Source organism: Theropithecus gelada, chromosome 4, assembly GCF_003255815.1.
Source record: "Theropithecus gelada isolate Dixy chromosome 4, Tgel_1.0, whole genome shotgun sequence".
Lineage (NCBI taxonomy): Eukaryota > Metazoa > Chordata > Mammalia > Primates > Cercopithecidae > Theropithecus > Theropithecus gelada.
Window position 1 is genome coordinate 14,179,028 of NC_037671.1, and position 16,222 is coordinate 14,195,249.

Genomic DNA, 16,222 nt, shown 5'->3' on the forward strand with positions numbered 1-16,222 from the left:
CAGCACTCCAGCCTGGGCGACAGAGCGAGACTCCGTCTCAAAAAAAAAAAAAAATTTTTTTCTTTGATTCTAAAAACCACATGACTGGTAACATCCATATTATGAAAACAAATCATCCTACACGTTACTGAATGTGTGGGTTTTTTGGGGGAACACAAGCCTTGTTCCAGATATTTGAATTAGATAGTGTTCACAGGTTCCAGAATTTTCTTTGAATGCAAATACACTTGGAAGTGACACATATACAAAAAAAAAAAACCCTCAATTTTCCTTAAAAAATCCAGACCTATAGCATTGCTAAAATAATCGTAATTTAACTTTTTATATGAGGAGTACCAAAGTAAGCCAATATTTAATTCTGTGACAGAGGAGTATGAAAAAGAAAACCCAGTGGCTATGAAAACAGAGATCTAAAAATTTAATGATTTAAAAATAGCCTCTACATACAAGATGGCAAAGAGTAATACAGATTGAACATTTTGGTTTTAAAAATGTGAAATGTCTCTACTTAGCATAGATCAATCAAGTCAGCCATCTTCTAAGAAATACACATTATACAATGAAATCTACAAAGACGCACTTTAAACTTCAAGTGTTGTTGATTTTCAGCAACCCTCTTCCCACATAAACATTTCCTTGTCATGTAACTTATGACTTTTAGTCTTCTTTTGGCAGAGTAGGACTTTGAGAATTGTAATAGCAGTGGTTTTGAAAAGCACCTTCTATGATCATTTATTTCCACTGATTTTTTTTTAATCACTCTGAGATGCATACTTGTTTTTTAAATCCTTTTCTGTTCCAATGATTTGGTTGTTTAAAACAAGCAAGCTTAATTCAGTCAGGCATATATTGCAATTAAAAACATGTTTCCAAATAGGCTGGAATAAAAATGCTAAATAAGAATTGGACCAAAAGATCATAGATAATGTGCTTTTTCTCTTGGTAATATGTAAATACGTTTACCCATGGGGTAGAAGTATTTCGCTTGCCCCATGAAGAACATGATGGCTTGTGGTGTTTGTGCTATGTCAATACTAACAGGTGTGAGGAGACAGACTATAGAATGGATACTGTGACTACCTGTGAGATAGTGGTAGGGGTTATACACATCGGCCACAGGAAATTGTAAAAATTAGATGGACGCTGTGTGGCTAGCCACTCTTGAGTGTCAGGTCTGCATTTGTGAGTTTTAAAGAAGGTGCAAGACAGCAATAAATTCCCTTAGAGAGCAGGATACATCCTGGTAGCTCTGTAGTTCCATGATCAAGGACCTGGCCAGTTTCCCTCAGGTAATGGGGGTAGTAGCACCAAAGTGAATATTAAGAGTCAGAAAGGCCTCTATTTGTAACTGGCGGATCAAAGCATTCCCCTGTTTTGGTGAACAATCATAGTCTGATACGCCTTTGTGAATCCTTGCTGCAAATATGGTTTTTACAACTCTAAAAACATCTTTTGGAAAACCTCATGACTGAATCGCTCACAAATGCAGAAGATCGAACAGCCCCAGGGAGGCAATTGCCCTCCTTTTATTGTAGCTGTCTCTCAGTATTGAAACAATCCAATCCTAACTGTGGTCCTGGCCTCTAAACACACAGGTCTCTCCTCCCTCCAGCACCTGAACTGTCAGAGCTTGGATTCACATACATATTCTGAAATTTGCTCTGCAAAAGGGCCTTTGGGCACTTGGCCATCATGTGTTTAAGATGATCAATTTTGAAAAGAGTTTTCAAAACAAGAATAAGTCGTGCTATGTCTCATGATTTGGAAGGTGAACATTTGCAAATATACTATACTTCTCAGATTTGGGAGTGCCAGGCTCAGAATCACAAGGACATGGAGAACAATATTATAACCGGCTGGTATGTTTTTAACAACAACAAAAAAATGCAGCATTAGAAGGTGCTTACTAAGGTGCTTCTTAATTCATTTTTTTTTTAATGAAATGCATCAGACAAACATCTACAAACAAACATGAATACACAGGCATACAAAAGCACGTGGACAAGTCTCTGTACAGTTTATGTCTTAGATACTTCTATGTACACATAAGAACCACTCGGGGGAAAAAAAGATTTCCCTCTCCAGCTCCCTGAATTTCTGAAAGTTGTCTAACCCTTAAAATGTTAAAATATTCCATTTTCATATAAAATATCTACAAAAATAGATAATTTACAAAAACCAGATAGTATTTCCAGTTTTCCTTAGTAACCATTAACGCAGTCCCCTTCTTCTTTTTTTCTTCTCAGAACGTTGCCATCTCCAGCAAAGAGCGCTTGAACAGCTGGGCATTTCTAGAAAGGTCTGTCACTTGGTGCACCATTTCCTGCAGGGCCGTGGTACTCGGGTAATGGAGGGCGGCCATCTTGGTCGCCATGACTATAGTCTTGAGCTGCTCGCAGAGCTGATTGCTGGAGTTCATGACTTTGTTGCGAATGTCCTGGGCAGTCACCTGCCGTGTCAGTGTGTCTCCAATGAACACCAGTTTGTGTGCACTAAGGATGACAAACTTGCTGTGTGCCACGAAGATTCGCGGGGGCTGGGCTGAGCTGACACAACTGAACAGCGCGTCAATGGCGTTGAGAAGGGAAATGAAATGGGTCTCACATTGGTCATAGTAGAAGCACAGCAACTGTCGATCCTGCGCACTCACGCCGCCGTTTGTGGTGGGTAGGCTCTGAGAGGGCTTCCACTTCGAGATGTCATTCTCCACGGGCTTTGTAATCTCTTGTTCCAACAGCTGGAACTGGCTCAGCTGCAAGGAAGGCGAAAGTAGATCTCATTAGAGCAAGGGAATGTGTTGCAATGGAAATTAACCAGGGCTTGGAGTTAAAAGACAGGGATTTTAGTCCCTAATAACTGTTAGATGCATGTGAGCTTTGCAACCTGGGTCAAGCTGCCCTGCTTTCCTAAATTGTAAAATGTACACGTTGGGAAAGATGATCCTCAAGCTTAGACCTTTTATGATTGGACCACTGGTCTCTCGTAACCTCTGGCTAGAAGGCAGCATAGGGTTTAAACCGCAGCCCTGTTACCCATACCGTTATGGAGGTAAAATAGTTAACGTTTACAAAGTGCTTAGAATAGTTTGGTATGTAATAGGCTCTATGTAAATGTTTATTAATGTTGAGTGGTGGCAAGGGAAAACCATAGGTAGTGGCCTCCTTGTCAAGTAAGTCCCTGACAGTTTGCTCCTTCTCGGAGAAAGCCTCGACTATCTCAGGATGCTCAGATGAAATGGCCATGCATGACCCCTTTCTGTTTATCCTACTCTTTCTGTCAAGATTGATAGACATGTTATGATACAGCGCTACAGGAAGATTAATGCATATAAATATATGAGCACTTAAGGAAAAAAAAATTTCTAAAGAAGTCTGAATGGGAATTGTGCATCATAATATTTAGTCCCCCAGAGCTGTTAAAACAAGGGGGTCTCACCCAGAGTCAGATGCATCAGGTGCTGGCTTTCTTCTTTCTTTCCTCATTGCTCCCAAATGGTGTATTATTTAAATTGCAATATAATAATTTCTGGGGATTCCACTAAGACTCAGGAGAGACCTCTCTTCTGCAGGTAAGGACTATCTGTGACCTGAGCTTAGGACTCAGTTAATCTCCCACCTGGAGGTAGGGATGAGCTGGAGCAGTGATCACCTCACCCAGCTTCTCTGAGAAATGCATAGCCAGCTTTACTTTTCTAGAATCCATTTTCTTCTTAGGGATTGCTATGGTTTCAACAAGTTCCCCAAAGCCCTGCAATCTTACCTTGCCAGATGCCAAGGCAAACAAACAGGTACAAGGTGATATTCCAAGATATTTAATCATAATGGATTATATTTTATATATCTTAGGCTTTATGCAAATATGTTCATCAATATATCATACCATTAGATGGGCAGGGGGTACTTTCCCATTTTATAGAGTAGTAACTGAAGCTTGGGGAGGTTACCTCACTTGACATAGTTGGTTGGCCAGAAATGATTAGAACTCAAATTTCCTAAATACAGCATGCCATTTAATGTCATTATATGCCATTTCACTTCATTTCATCTTGAAAGGCTTGTAAATAAATCCTCAATCCATCTCTCTTTATTTTTATGCCCTTGTCCTACCAACACTCATCATTATCTGCCCTACTCATACCCAACTTTTGAATGAACATGCCCTGTCCAAAGTCCTCAGTAGATGGGCCTGGATATATGTTGAAAACATTGAATTCTGCTCTCGTACCCTTAGATTGGACCAAGGCCAGCCAAAGCATAGGCTTGTGTTGTTGGTGAGAGAGAGGTAGAGACACACACGCACAGAGAGAGAGAGAGAGAGAGAAAGAGAGAAATGGCCCAATCAAAATGGCCCAATCAGACTCTTCCTTAGGAATCTGATGAACAAGAGAAGGGAGCTAACCATCAGAAGGGGAAGCTGAGATGAGAAGCCATCTATAGAAGTTCTGAGTGGCCATTTATGGGTTCTGCAAAGTTACAGGGGAGCCAAATGAGTAGATAAGCAGAGAAAACCAGAAAATAGCGGAGAGTGAACAGATTTATAGGAAAAAAGCAAAGGAAGTACAAGAAGGAGAGAGAATGTACAGTACTAGTTCTCACCAGACCTGGCTATATCTTCATTTTCTGTTACTGAATTCCCCTCCTATGACTTGACTGTAAACTTGCTTGCTTAGGCTAGCTTGAATGGGTCTTGTTTCTTGAGACCAAATGCCTTAACCCAAGTAGTCCTCATATGTTAGATACGCAGGTTTAGCCTTTAAAAAATTGCTGTTTAGATGTAACCCAGGTACACCCAGATGAACTAGCAAGGTCATAAACCTTCTCTTTGCTTTTAAACCCCAATCCGTGCTTTAGAGCTGATTCTTGCCAGTGAGCTGGAAGAATCGAAATCATAATCTCTTGAAGTTACAACTCTCCTTAGTACTAGGTGGGAAATCTTTCCAACACCAAGCAGCTTTTGCTCTGATTGAACTTACCTGATGATGTTCCAGCTGCATCTTGTTTTGTTTCATGATATTCTCTTTTTCCAATAGCTCTTTCTGTTGCCTCTCGAACTCCTCCTTACCCTGTTAATTTTCAACATAAAGAACATTATTATGTCATCACTGTGATTCACTTATGCTAACAATTTCATTGACAGATGAGTAAATACTCTTTATTTTCCACTGCCTTGGCAACATCTCAAATGCTCAGTGAGGCACTGTGAACCCTAGACAGGGGTGGCAGAAAAATAAAGCCCATTGCCATATAGGGTGCCAGCTTTCTGGGGCACCTTACAGTTTTCAGAGAGCTACTCATGATTCCCTTAAAATCTCCTATATAAATGTACTACTTCTCTGAGTTCTTTTCTCATAGATTGTATGTGAACCCGTAAACCCCCAAACGCAGGTCTAAATGTGGTCCACCTCTCACTTCCAGTTCCCTCAAATCATCTATAGATTTCTGCTCCAAGGCAGTATTTCCCACTGTGCAGAGTCAGACAACGAGTAAGGTGAATGTTCAATGCCTCCATCCTGTCTCTCCACTCCCTTCCTCAGCACCAGGTGAGGCTCAGTTCTCCTCGCCACACTTTCTTGCGCTCAAGGGAATTTGGCATAATAGTTACATAGGTCTCAGTATAATCTGTGACTCTCAGTCAAATTAAAAGAATGGCAGAATAAGATAGTAAGCCTAGTCCTAAATAATGGATCTTGGTAGATTTTTTTTTTGAGATGGAATCTCGCTGTGTCACCCAGACTGAAGTCTAGTGGCACAATCTTAGCTCACTGCAACCACCGCCTCCCAGGTTCAAGCGATTCTTCTGCCTCAGCTTCCCAAGTAGCTGGGACTACAGGCATGCACCGCCACGCCTGGCTAATTTTTGTATTTTTAGTAGAGACGGAGTTTCACCATATTGGCCAGGCTGGTCTTGAACTCCTGACCTTGTGATCCACCTGCCTCAGCCTCCCAAAGTGCTGGGATTACAGGTGTGAACCACCGCCCCCGGGCCACTGTGCCTGGCCAGTAGAATGTTTTAATCCCTCAAAGTGGGAGGGAAAGCTGTTGGAATCCCAGGTCAGCTTGGAGCTTGGTGGAATTCCCAATTGTAGGAGGCCAACTGTGATTGTCCAATGTCCCATACACAGATTAAGCTCCTAGGACAACTAGCTAATGCCCAGTGGTCCTCTAGGAAAGTCTGAGATGGGGCTAAGTTTTAAAGCAATTATACACACACACACACACACACAGAGTAGGGCTAGCAGGGGTCTTAGAAATTCTTTAGTGCAAAGGTTTTCTATTTTTCTTAATGATGAAAACTTTTTTTTTCAAATAAACTATTATACGCAACTATACCTAAAACACAAATAGAAGTAGAGGTGGTAATATCATTAGAGGGCCTATTATCCTACTTGGTGAGTCTCCTCTTACCTGAGGTATCAATGGGATCTAATCCAGCCCCTTACACCATTCATTTTGCAAATGAGGAAATTAAGGCCCAAGGAGGTTGAATAAGTTGGTCACACAGTAAATGTCAGAGAAAGGGCTAGAGCTGAGTGAGTACTCAGGACTCTCAGTCCAGCGTTCTTCCTACTCTACAACACTCCCTCCAATTTGTGAACCATGTGGATTAACATTAATCGTGTGCTCTCCTTTGGTAGTCCAACCCGACATCCTTACAGGCATCTGTCTCAGGCTCCCTGCATGTGAGTGAGCGTAGGTGTTTCATGAGTTCGGCTGTTTTACCTGTAGGTGGACATAATCGTAGTCATCCATCCAGCTCCTCTCAGAACCATCACTGCTGCTACAGTCAGGGGCCTGCTCCTTGCTCAGGCCTTGGGGCAGTGCCTTGTTGTGGGCCTGGGCCTTGTGGTCACCAGGATGCAGCAGCTGCCCCTGGGAGCCACCGTGTGGGTACTCCGTTGAGTTCATGATGCTCTCCGGCCCATTCTTCAGATGCAAGCTGCCAGGGCCAGGTCTGAAGAGGGCCTCTGCGTTGGTGTTGATGGTTGTGGTGAGCTGCTTGGCGTCATCGGGCACCGTCTTTGCCACCATCACAAACCGGTCCAGATCGTCACACTTGTTCTGGGGCTTGTTGATGGCCAAGATATTCAGGGACCAGCTGCACTCATTTAAGTCGTGGCTGGTTTGACTCAGAATCTGGTGGGAATCTTCGACTCGTTGCAGCTCCCGCTTCATCTTGTTGTGGAGGACGAGTTCTGGGAGGCAGGCAGCATTTGCAACAGCTCCCTTAACAAAGTGGAGGTACTCCTTCAGGAACAGCTCCACCTTGTCCACCGCCGTGCGTATCTCGTTGATGTGTCTTTCCATATATCCGTAACACCGCCAGTCGGTGGTGACCAGTGCCATTAGGCTGGAGACACCCATCTCCAGGGCCTGCTGAAGCCGCTGAAGTCTCTCGATAGCTGTGTCTGGATCCAGTAAGAGCCTTTTGTCCTGAGCTGGGGAGGCTGACAGTGAGGACTCCTTGGAGGAGGTGGACGACGTGGACATGTTACTCCGGGTGCTGCCTGTACTGGAGAAAGACAATCGGTTGATCCCATCCACCAAGTCCCGAGAGCCTTTAGCGTCCGGCGGGTTATGCAGAGGGACATCATAAACACCATCCCTTTCTTGGGGGTTTGCTTTCTCACTGGTTTCTGCTGGTGGCTCAAGAAACTGAACGCCTCGGGGGACATCATATGCGTCGTTGTGAGAGCCCACTGACTGTCCCAGTTGCGGGGGTGGGTGATTCGGGGACAGGCTCTGGTGCCGTCGAGCTACGGGTTCTGCAGCTCCTGGAATGTCACAGTTGTATTTTACATGAAGGTCCTTTCCTGCTGGCTTGGCGCTGGTTGGGGGAATGTCATAAACCCCCTCAGGTCTGAGGTCTGCCCTTCCAACTTGTCTCATGGGAGGGGGGAAGTCATAGTCCTTTTCCCTAAGCCCTGCTTCATCCCGGCAAGCAGAGGGTGGAATGGCATATACCTGAAAAGCGAGTAGAAAGCGAAATGCTATTTACTGAGTTGGCTCGTGGGAGCATGCGGTCCCATGTGCTCAGTCCTATTTGCTGGCACTTTTTCGGTCGCCTTCCCCTGCCCCCCATGTTAGGCACTTCCAAGGTTCCCCACTATTCTGCTGCCACTTCCCTTGTCCTTTGACAAGTGTGTCCACCCACATGTTCTTGGTGTAGACTTGCATGTGCAACCCTGCTGGTTAAATTGCTCACCCCTGTGTTCCAGTCCTACGTTTCTGACCACTTCCTGGGTATCCTTTCTCTGCTGATCTGTGCCAAGCAGCAGAGTAAGACCGGAGGTCTCCCCTGGTCTCTTCGGTTATTACACCAGCTGTGTGATGCTGAATGAGCTGCATAGGTGTCTGAAACACAGTCCCCTTGTCTGTAAAGTAGGGATTACCGTGCTCTGTGCAGGCATACCCCAGAGGGTAACAGAGTGAGTCAAACGAGTTCACCCAAACATACAGACTGAGAAAACTGCCAAACCCTCTACAGGCCAGGCGTGGTGGCTCACGCCTGTAGACCCAGCACTTTGGGAGGCCAAGGTAATAGGATCACTTAAGCCCATGTGCTCAAAAACAGCCTGGGCAGCATAGGGAGATGCTGTCTCCACAAAAAATAAAATTAGCTAGGCATGGTGGCATGCACCAGAGGTCACAGCTACTTGGGACGCTGAGGTAAGAGGCAGCTACTTGGGAGACTGAGGTGGGAGGATTGCTTGAGCCTGGGAAGTCAAGGTTGCAATGAGCTGTGATTGCACCACTGCACTCCAGCCTGGGTGACAGAGCGACACCCTGTCTCAAACAAAACATAACAAAACAAAACAAACCCTCTACAAATATATATTAGTACTTGCCAAACTAATTATCTTCCCTGCCAAAGGGTTCTCCTTATTGGCCTCCCAATGTTTTTTAGTTGCGGCTCCTCAATATGAAATCCCTAGAGCTATCTTTAATGAGCCTTTCCTTTTTTGCTTCCTTCCTTTACTCTCACCAAGACTACATTTTCCCCTTTTGGGTTTGCCTTTCTTGTTTTATTCCAATAAACTACTTACCCACCCTCCTCCCGACCCCATGCCCCTCGACACACAGATGCACACACACTCACACTCCTTTTTGCTGCTTTGTAGTCACTCACTTACCCCTTTTGTAGGCGGGATGTCATACACCCCTTGAGGTTTTATCTCTCCCACTGGAACTGAAAACACAGGGCATTTCACTGATGAGGGAGGGATGTCGTATACCTGGAGAGAAACCCATGAGTTACCCAGAATGGAAATGTCTTATACTTGTCATTTTTTATGCTCCTAAGCGCTTAATTATGGATTTATTTACCAGATTGTGTACAAGCTTGATCTTTAGCAGTGCTCCATGTTATAACAAATTGATTACCTTTTTTTTTTCTTTATACATTTTGTGGTTTTTAACTTAGACTGAATATAAAAATGATTTTGGCCAGGCGCGGTGGCTCACACCTGTAATCTCAGCACTTTGGGAGGCTGAGGGGGGCAGATCACGAGGTCAAGAGATTGAGACCATCCTGGCCAACATGGTAAAACCCCATCTCTACTAAAAATACAAAAATTAGCTGGGTGTGGTGGCGCACGCACCTATAGTCCCAGCTACTCGGGAGGCTGAGACAGGAGAATCGCTTGAACCCGGGAGGTGGAGGTTGCAGTGAACCAAGATCGTGCCACTGTACTCCAGCCCGGTGACAGAACGAGATTCTGTCTCAAAACAAAACAAAACAAGAAAAAAAAAAAAAGATGATCTTATGTGAAATATCTACACTGCCTGTACTTTAAAGTGTAGTTTAAATTTTCTACTTTCCGGCTGGGCGCGGTGGCTCACGCCTATAATCCCAGCACTTTGGAAGGCTGATGTGGGCAGAACACTTGCGGTCAGGAGTTCAAAACCAGCCTGGCCAACATGGTGAAACCCTGTCTCTAAAAAATACAAAAATACAAAAATTAGTCAGCTATGGTGGTGTGTGCACCTGTAGTCCCAGCTACTCGGGAGGCTGAGGCAGAGGCAGGAGAGTTGCTTGAGGCTGGGTGACAGAGGTTGCAGTGAGCTGAGATCGAGCCACTGCACTCCAGCCTGAGCAACAAAGTAAGATTTTGTCTTAAAAAAAAAATTCTACTTTCTGAAGTAAAATTGTAGAACATAAGCTCTCTTGGGTGAAATACTAGGATTTCCTGATAAAGCAAATCCAGAAAACATAATTTAAATAGCATTGGCTAAAGTGGCTACTGGATAGACAACCTAAATAAAGCTTTATATGACGTATATTAATACATAATTTGTGAACTCCATTTTCTCTACAGCCCTGAAGGAACGCTACCCTTAGAAGCTCTTCTCGTCTTGTGACCTTGTTCTGGTACGCACCCCTTGAGTGGTATGGGAAGGAGGGATATCGTAGACGTCCTTTTGGTATCGGGATGGGTACTCGTATACGTAGCCATGGCCTGTCCTTACGGGGGTTATCACCTGTGGGAGAGAAGGCACAAAGATATAAATTTCCAAGCCTGAGTCATTGAATCTCCTTGCCTGCTAACCAAGTACTCATCCCTCAACTCTCCCTCATAAAAAGATAGAAAGAAACTGAAGAAAGGAGACACAACAGGAAGACAAGTAGACACCAGGTCAGTAAACTTTTTTTTTTTTTTGAGATGGAATTTTGCTCTTGCTGCCCAGGCTAGAGTGCAGTGGCACGATCTCAGCTCACTGCAACCTCTGCCTCCCTGGTTCAAGTGATTTTCCTGCTTCAGTCTCCTGAGTAGTTGAGATTACAGGTGCGCGCCAACACGCCCAGCTAATTTTTTTTTGTATTTTTAGTAGAGACGGGGTTTCACCATGTTGGTCAGGCTGGTCTCGAACTCCTGACCTCAGGTGATCTGCCCACCTCGGCCTCCCAAAGTGCAGGGATTATAGGCGTGAGCCACTGCGTCTGGCCCAGGTTAGTAAAACTTTAAATCCCTCTTGAATCCCAATGAGAAACATATCCCTAAAATATCTCTGTCACCCTTCTTTGTGATCATCTCAGAGTTCATCAGATAGAGTTGATGCACTGTAAGCATATTTCTAAAATATACTTTAAGGGATACTTGCGTGTAACTTATGAAAGTCCTACAGGAGCATTTTGCATGTAAAGTACTGCATACTGAAATTTGCTTTAAGGTTCTGAAACGATTTGTAAAATGAATAATGCAAATGGAGTTCAGCCACTTAAAATTCCTCTCATGCCTTCCTCAGTATGCCTCTTCATTGGACATTATGATGATGATTATAACTGTAATTCCACAGCTCACCAGAGTACTTTTACAAAGCCAATGCTCCAACTGTGCTATCCTTAGAAACCTCTGGGAGCTTTCGATCTAACTTATCAAACAAACAAAATACTGAGCCAGGGAGGCACCGGGAACAGAGTTCAGATCGCCTGACCTCTGGTCTCTAATCATTTTCCCATTTCCACCAGGAAAGAAAACATCCCCAACAGTACCTACGTCAAGGGATGTCAGAAGTCAAATAGCGTTCATCACGATGCTGGCATCTGGAACCAGTGCCAGTAAAATGAATCTTATCTAACAGCCTCCTGTTTTTCATATCTACATATTTCATTGGTGTGCTAAGCACCAGCAAAAAATTATTTGAACTTAACTCATTTGGAAACATATGTAATCCTCCAAGGGCTTCTAAATGCGCAGGGTCTTGTTTCTGCCTAACCCCCACCCGTCAGGTCATTAACAGTGCCCATGTCAAGCATTGCCCACGACATCTTTGAGGAGACCAGACATTGCAAATTAGGAAGAGTTGGTTGTTCCCTAAGAAACCATCAACTTGTTATCCTTTCTCTGAAGTGAAAACTCTGGCGTCAGGCTGCCTACAAAACTATGTGAAAAATGCTCCACGTCCGTCTTATGCTGAAATGGGTGGAACTCAGCCAAATGCACCAATGCCCTTCTCCCCAGGGGCTCTAAAAATGCCTGAGTTCAATTTGGCTTTAAATCCCTAGTGCTTACAACTGATTATTTCTTGCAGTGAAGGTAAAGGAGATTAGTATGCACTCAAAATTTCCATTAAGTCTCTCCACTGTCTTGGGTTTAAAAAAGGAACCTATTGCTTTGAGGTCTGTTGGCATGGACCTCATGGAGCATACAGAACCACTTTATAGAGTGGCCACTGTATTGTGCATAGCAAACTTTCCTTTTTAAAGCAGGATGCCCTTTGCTAAAGAAAAACACACTGTGTTCCTAATGCCCTTATATGATTTTTTTTTTATACTCACTATTGTCCAGGAGAGAAATGAAGATCTCCCCTTAGTCTATTTCACCAGCCCCTCTACTTAGAGGACTGTTTTGGCTTTATCATAGCACCTGCTCATAGTGCAGCTTTTGTTCAGCTTAAAAGTTTCCAAGAGTGGATTTTATCCAACGTTGCCAACTTAGCAATAATGCTAATGGAAAACCAAGGCTGGTTATGCTGAAGTCCAACTTAACTGTTCCTCTTTCGTTTAAAAAACAGAAGGGGGCATGTCGGGTGCAGTGGCTCATGCCTGTAATCCCAGCACTTTGGGAGGCTGAGGCAGGAGAATCACTTGAATCCAAGAGGCGGAGGTTGCAGTGAGCTGAGATCATGCCACTGCACTCCAGATCTGTGCAAAAAGAGTGAAACTCCATCTCAATAAACAAACAAACAAACAGGCCAGGTATGCTGGCTCACACCTGTAATCCCAGCACTTTGGGAGGCCAAGGCGCATGGATCACAAGGTCAGGAGATTGAGACCATCCTGGCTAACATGGTGAAACCCTGTCTCTACTAAAAATACACAACATGACCCGGGCGTGGTGGCGGGCGCCGGTAGGGGAGGCTGAGGCAGGAGAATGGCATGAACCTGGGAGGTGGAGCTTGCAGTAAGCCAAGATTGCGCCACCGCACTCCAGCCTGGGCGACAGAGAGAGACTGTCTCAAAACAAAACAAAACAAACAAACAAAAAACCAGAAGGGGGCTGGGAGCTAGAGTGGGTGGCATTGGTGTCTGAAAATAGCACTACGTGACATATAAACACATAGCACGACCTCAGAAAAGGAAGGCAGGGTCACCACCAAAGTGTTTCCTTGCCTTTGTGGATCTTCCCTGGCAGAGCGCGCTAATGCTTCCCGGTATTTAACATTTCACTTCCTGACAAATGTCACAGAACCCCAACTTGCTCTCTCTTTCTCATTTAGAGGATGCCTGTGGTCATCTGGTTTTTTAAAACTCTGCATTCCAAACCAGTCATTTTCCTTGTTTATGCATTCAAAGAAACAGATGGTGAAAACCACAGGGGGAAAAAGCCAACTAGATACAGCAGCCCCTGCCCCCCTCCAGCCTTCCTAACATTACCATCTAATTCACGTTGGTCCACAAATGGCATTTAAATGGGACCAGCATTTTGCATCTGGTCAGACAAGTCCAGTGCAGCAATCCGCATTGTGACGTATGGAAGATCAGGGAGCTGGAAGTATTCTACTTTTGGACATTCTCTGCCTTGACCTGTTGCTTGGGTCACTTTCATGCCAATTGTGTGTTCTCTCCTCAGAGGAAAAGTGCTGACTGAGCTGTACCTTACAAAGTCTCCAGTTTTGTGGTTCATTAAGGCTTTTTCTTGCTGCTTGACATAAGTACACAAAAACCTTCCTACGATCTCTCCTCGTTCCACCTCCCAGAACTGCCGAACTTCAGTCTAAGAGGCACGCCAAGGTCTGGTTAAGGGGACCTCAAGTTTGCAAGAATTCTCCTAGGCATTTGTTCGGTGAGGCATTAAAGGAACTGCTACACAAAGGACATTTTTAAACTAATTTTCTCAATGAAATCAAGTCAGGTTTTCATTTCCTTTCCCCCTCTGTTTGCTTTTTTTTTTTTCTCTACATTCCTTTCATTCTATGTATTTATTTATAGTTACAAAGGCTTAGCCTTTGGAATTACCAAACTGACCTCTTAATTCATTAGTGTTGCCAGGAAGGGGTCTAAATTGTGAGGTCTCCCGGGGCTCTATGACCCAAAGCTACTGCAACTATTTTAGTGATTACCCGGCACAGGATTTGCACTTTCCATATGTGGATTTTCTGTCCCTAGGAGGAATTCAACCTTTCTCAGATATTAGTATGCCATTCTCAGTAACTAATGGGAGGGTCCAAGACAGAGACTTTGAGAAGAGCTATGAAGTCAAGAAGGGCAGATTGCAGACATTTAGAAAAGGAAGAATCCATTTAATACATCTCCAAGTCTGGATCCCGGCAGGGTAGGATCAAAAGCCCAAAGACTGGCGTTATGTTAGTTTTCTAATTAATCTGCTTACATAAAAACAAGAAAACAAACTCGGATTGCCCCGGCCCACACTTTGATGGTGTTTGATCCACACTGTTTTGAGTCTCAGATCCTGGCGGCATGAGTTTTTGGAGATGCTTTTGACACTTTCATGCCTCATAATTTTGAAAGCCATGCGTGCTGAAATTTTAAAGAAGAGGGTCTGTGTTTGGGTAGCAGAGAGAGATAGGGAGGTCTGAGAACCAACATGATGACAGTCAGCAAGCTGGATGAGAGGCCCTTAGGGTTCTTTCTGATGTTTCTGCATCTGTGTTCCCTGAGCTGGTACCTATAGCAGAGCAAGGGTCCTATAGTCAGATGCTCGAGGACCGAGCAAATAGGGTGTAGGGAAGAAACAAGCCAGGCTTGGGTGCTGGGGAGACAGAACCCCCTGCTACTGAAAGGAGGAAGACAGTTGTGCCTTGTGTTGCCAGATCTTTCATGTTTTCAGGAGAAGCCAGAAATTTGGAATTTTATGTGAAACCTGGTTTTCAAAATTGGCTTAAATTTTAAAAACAGTGTCTTGGCCAAACTAAACATGTCTTTGGCCTCTGGGCTGCCAGTCTTTGCCTTCATCTGTGTATTTTTGCCCTCCTTCCTCTTGGAAATCCTCTGAAGGCAGGGTCCCCATGCTCTGCACCAACTCCCTTCCTCGGCGAGAACTGAGCTGTCCATTTCCACAGATGCCCTGCACGCCCACACCTCCGTGTCTTCATCCATGCCGTGTCCTTGTCTGAGACGCTCTTCTTTCTTTCCTCATATTCAAACTTGAATTGATTTTCAAGGCCTGGCTGAATGTCTTTCCCCCTATCAAGCCCTTCTCAAACAGATAATATGTCTGTGTCCTTGGAACTCCCTGAGCCAGTGATCCACACATCTCTAATGGCACTTAATCACTTGTGGTTTGACGGTCTCGATGCATCTCATCTCTTCTTCCAGCATTTTAAAGTCAAAGATCATTCCTTCTTCATTTAAATATAAACCACAGGGCCTAGTACAGTGTCCAGCACAGTAGATCTTGCATAACTCTATTGAGTGATACATTAATCAACCAAAGGAAAACTGAAGGCTATTAAGCAAGATGGCGTGAGGTCTGCCAATATAGAATAAGCTTGGTTTCCAGGTAAGCCAGCTCTGGGTTAAGTAGAACCCATGGGATATGGGACAGAACGGCGCCCTATCAGCCATGCATGGTAGTATTGGGCAAGAGAGGGAGCCAAGAAGGCAAGGGAATGTTAGGTGAAGTTGAGAAATCAGAAACTGTAGAAGAATGCACCTCAGATTGGGTGAAGCCACTATTGGAGGGCAAGGAGGGCTGCTGGATGGTTTCCTTTTCCCCAGTTGAGCTCGTATGTGACATGAACACCTGGGTTCTTCTTAACCACAAGCCAGAACCATGTGGGGGAGTGTTTTGGAAAAGAAAAACCAAAACAAACCCTGGTTTTCACCTTGACATCAGAAGGAACATACGCTTGCTTTAGTTCTGGGGATGTGTGATAGGCTCGTTCATGAGAAGCTGTGTGCCGGAGGCCATGGCCTCACTGGGTCTTTTTCTGTTGCTTATTGGAAGAATTAGGTCTGAAGAGGGAAGTGATTGACAAACAGAAGCTGGACTCAGGCAGAGCTGGATCTAAATCCCGGTTCTACCACTTGCAAGCTATGAGAACCAAGGTTCCATTCTAAGCCTATTTTCTCATAAGTAAAATAGAAATTATACTTCCCTCACAGGCTATATGAGTATTAAATGAGATCAAGTACATAAAGTACCTGGCATAAAGCCATAATAAGCCTTAGCTGTTGTTATTGTAATTGTCACCTAGGCTATATAGATTTTACCTTTCGACTTTGACTTTCAGAAATCATGAACTAGGTAATTGAATTAATC

General features: G+C 44.2%; 1 protein-coding gene across 3 annotated transcripts in view; it reads right to left on the reverse strand.

Moving 5' to 3' along the window:
* Nucleotides 1–395: 395 nt before the first annotated feature.
* NEDD9 (neural precursor cell expressed, developmentally down-regulated 9) overlaps nucleotides 396–16,222 on the reverse strand; it is a 203,048-nt gene continuing 187,221 nt past the window's right edge. For all 3 annotated transcript variants that reach the window (XM_025382551.1, XM_025382552.1, XM_025382550.1), the window contains 5 exons: nucleotides 10,377–10,478; nucleotides 9,131–9,232; nucleotides 6,720–7,961; nucleotides 4,973–5,062; nucleotides 396–2,752 (listed from right to left, as the gene is read on the reverse strand). In XM_025382551.1, coding sequence (XP_025238336.1) covers nucleotides 2,243–2,752; nucleotides 4,973–5,062; nucleotides 6,720–7,961; nucleotides 9,131–9,232; nucleotides 10,377–10,478 — 2,046 coding nt within the window. In that variant the 3' untranslated portion in view covers nucleotides 396–2,242. The remainder of the gene's footprint in view (nucleotides 2,753–4,972; nucleotides 5,063–6,719; nucleotides 7,962–9,130; nucleotides 9,233–10,376; nucleotides 10,479–16,222) is intronic.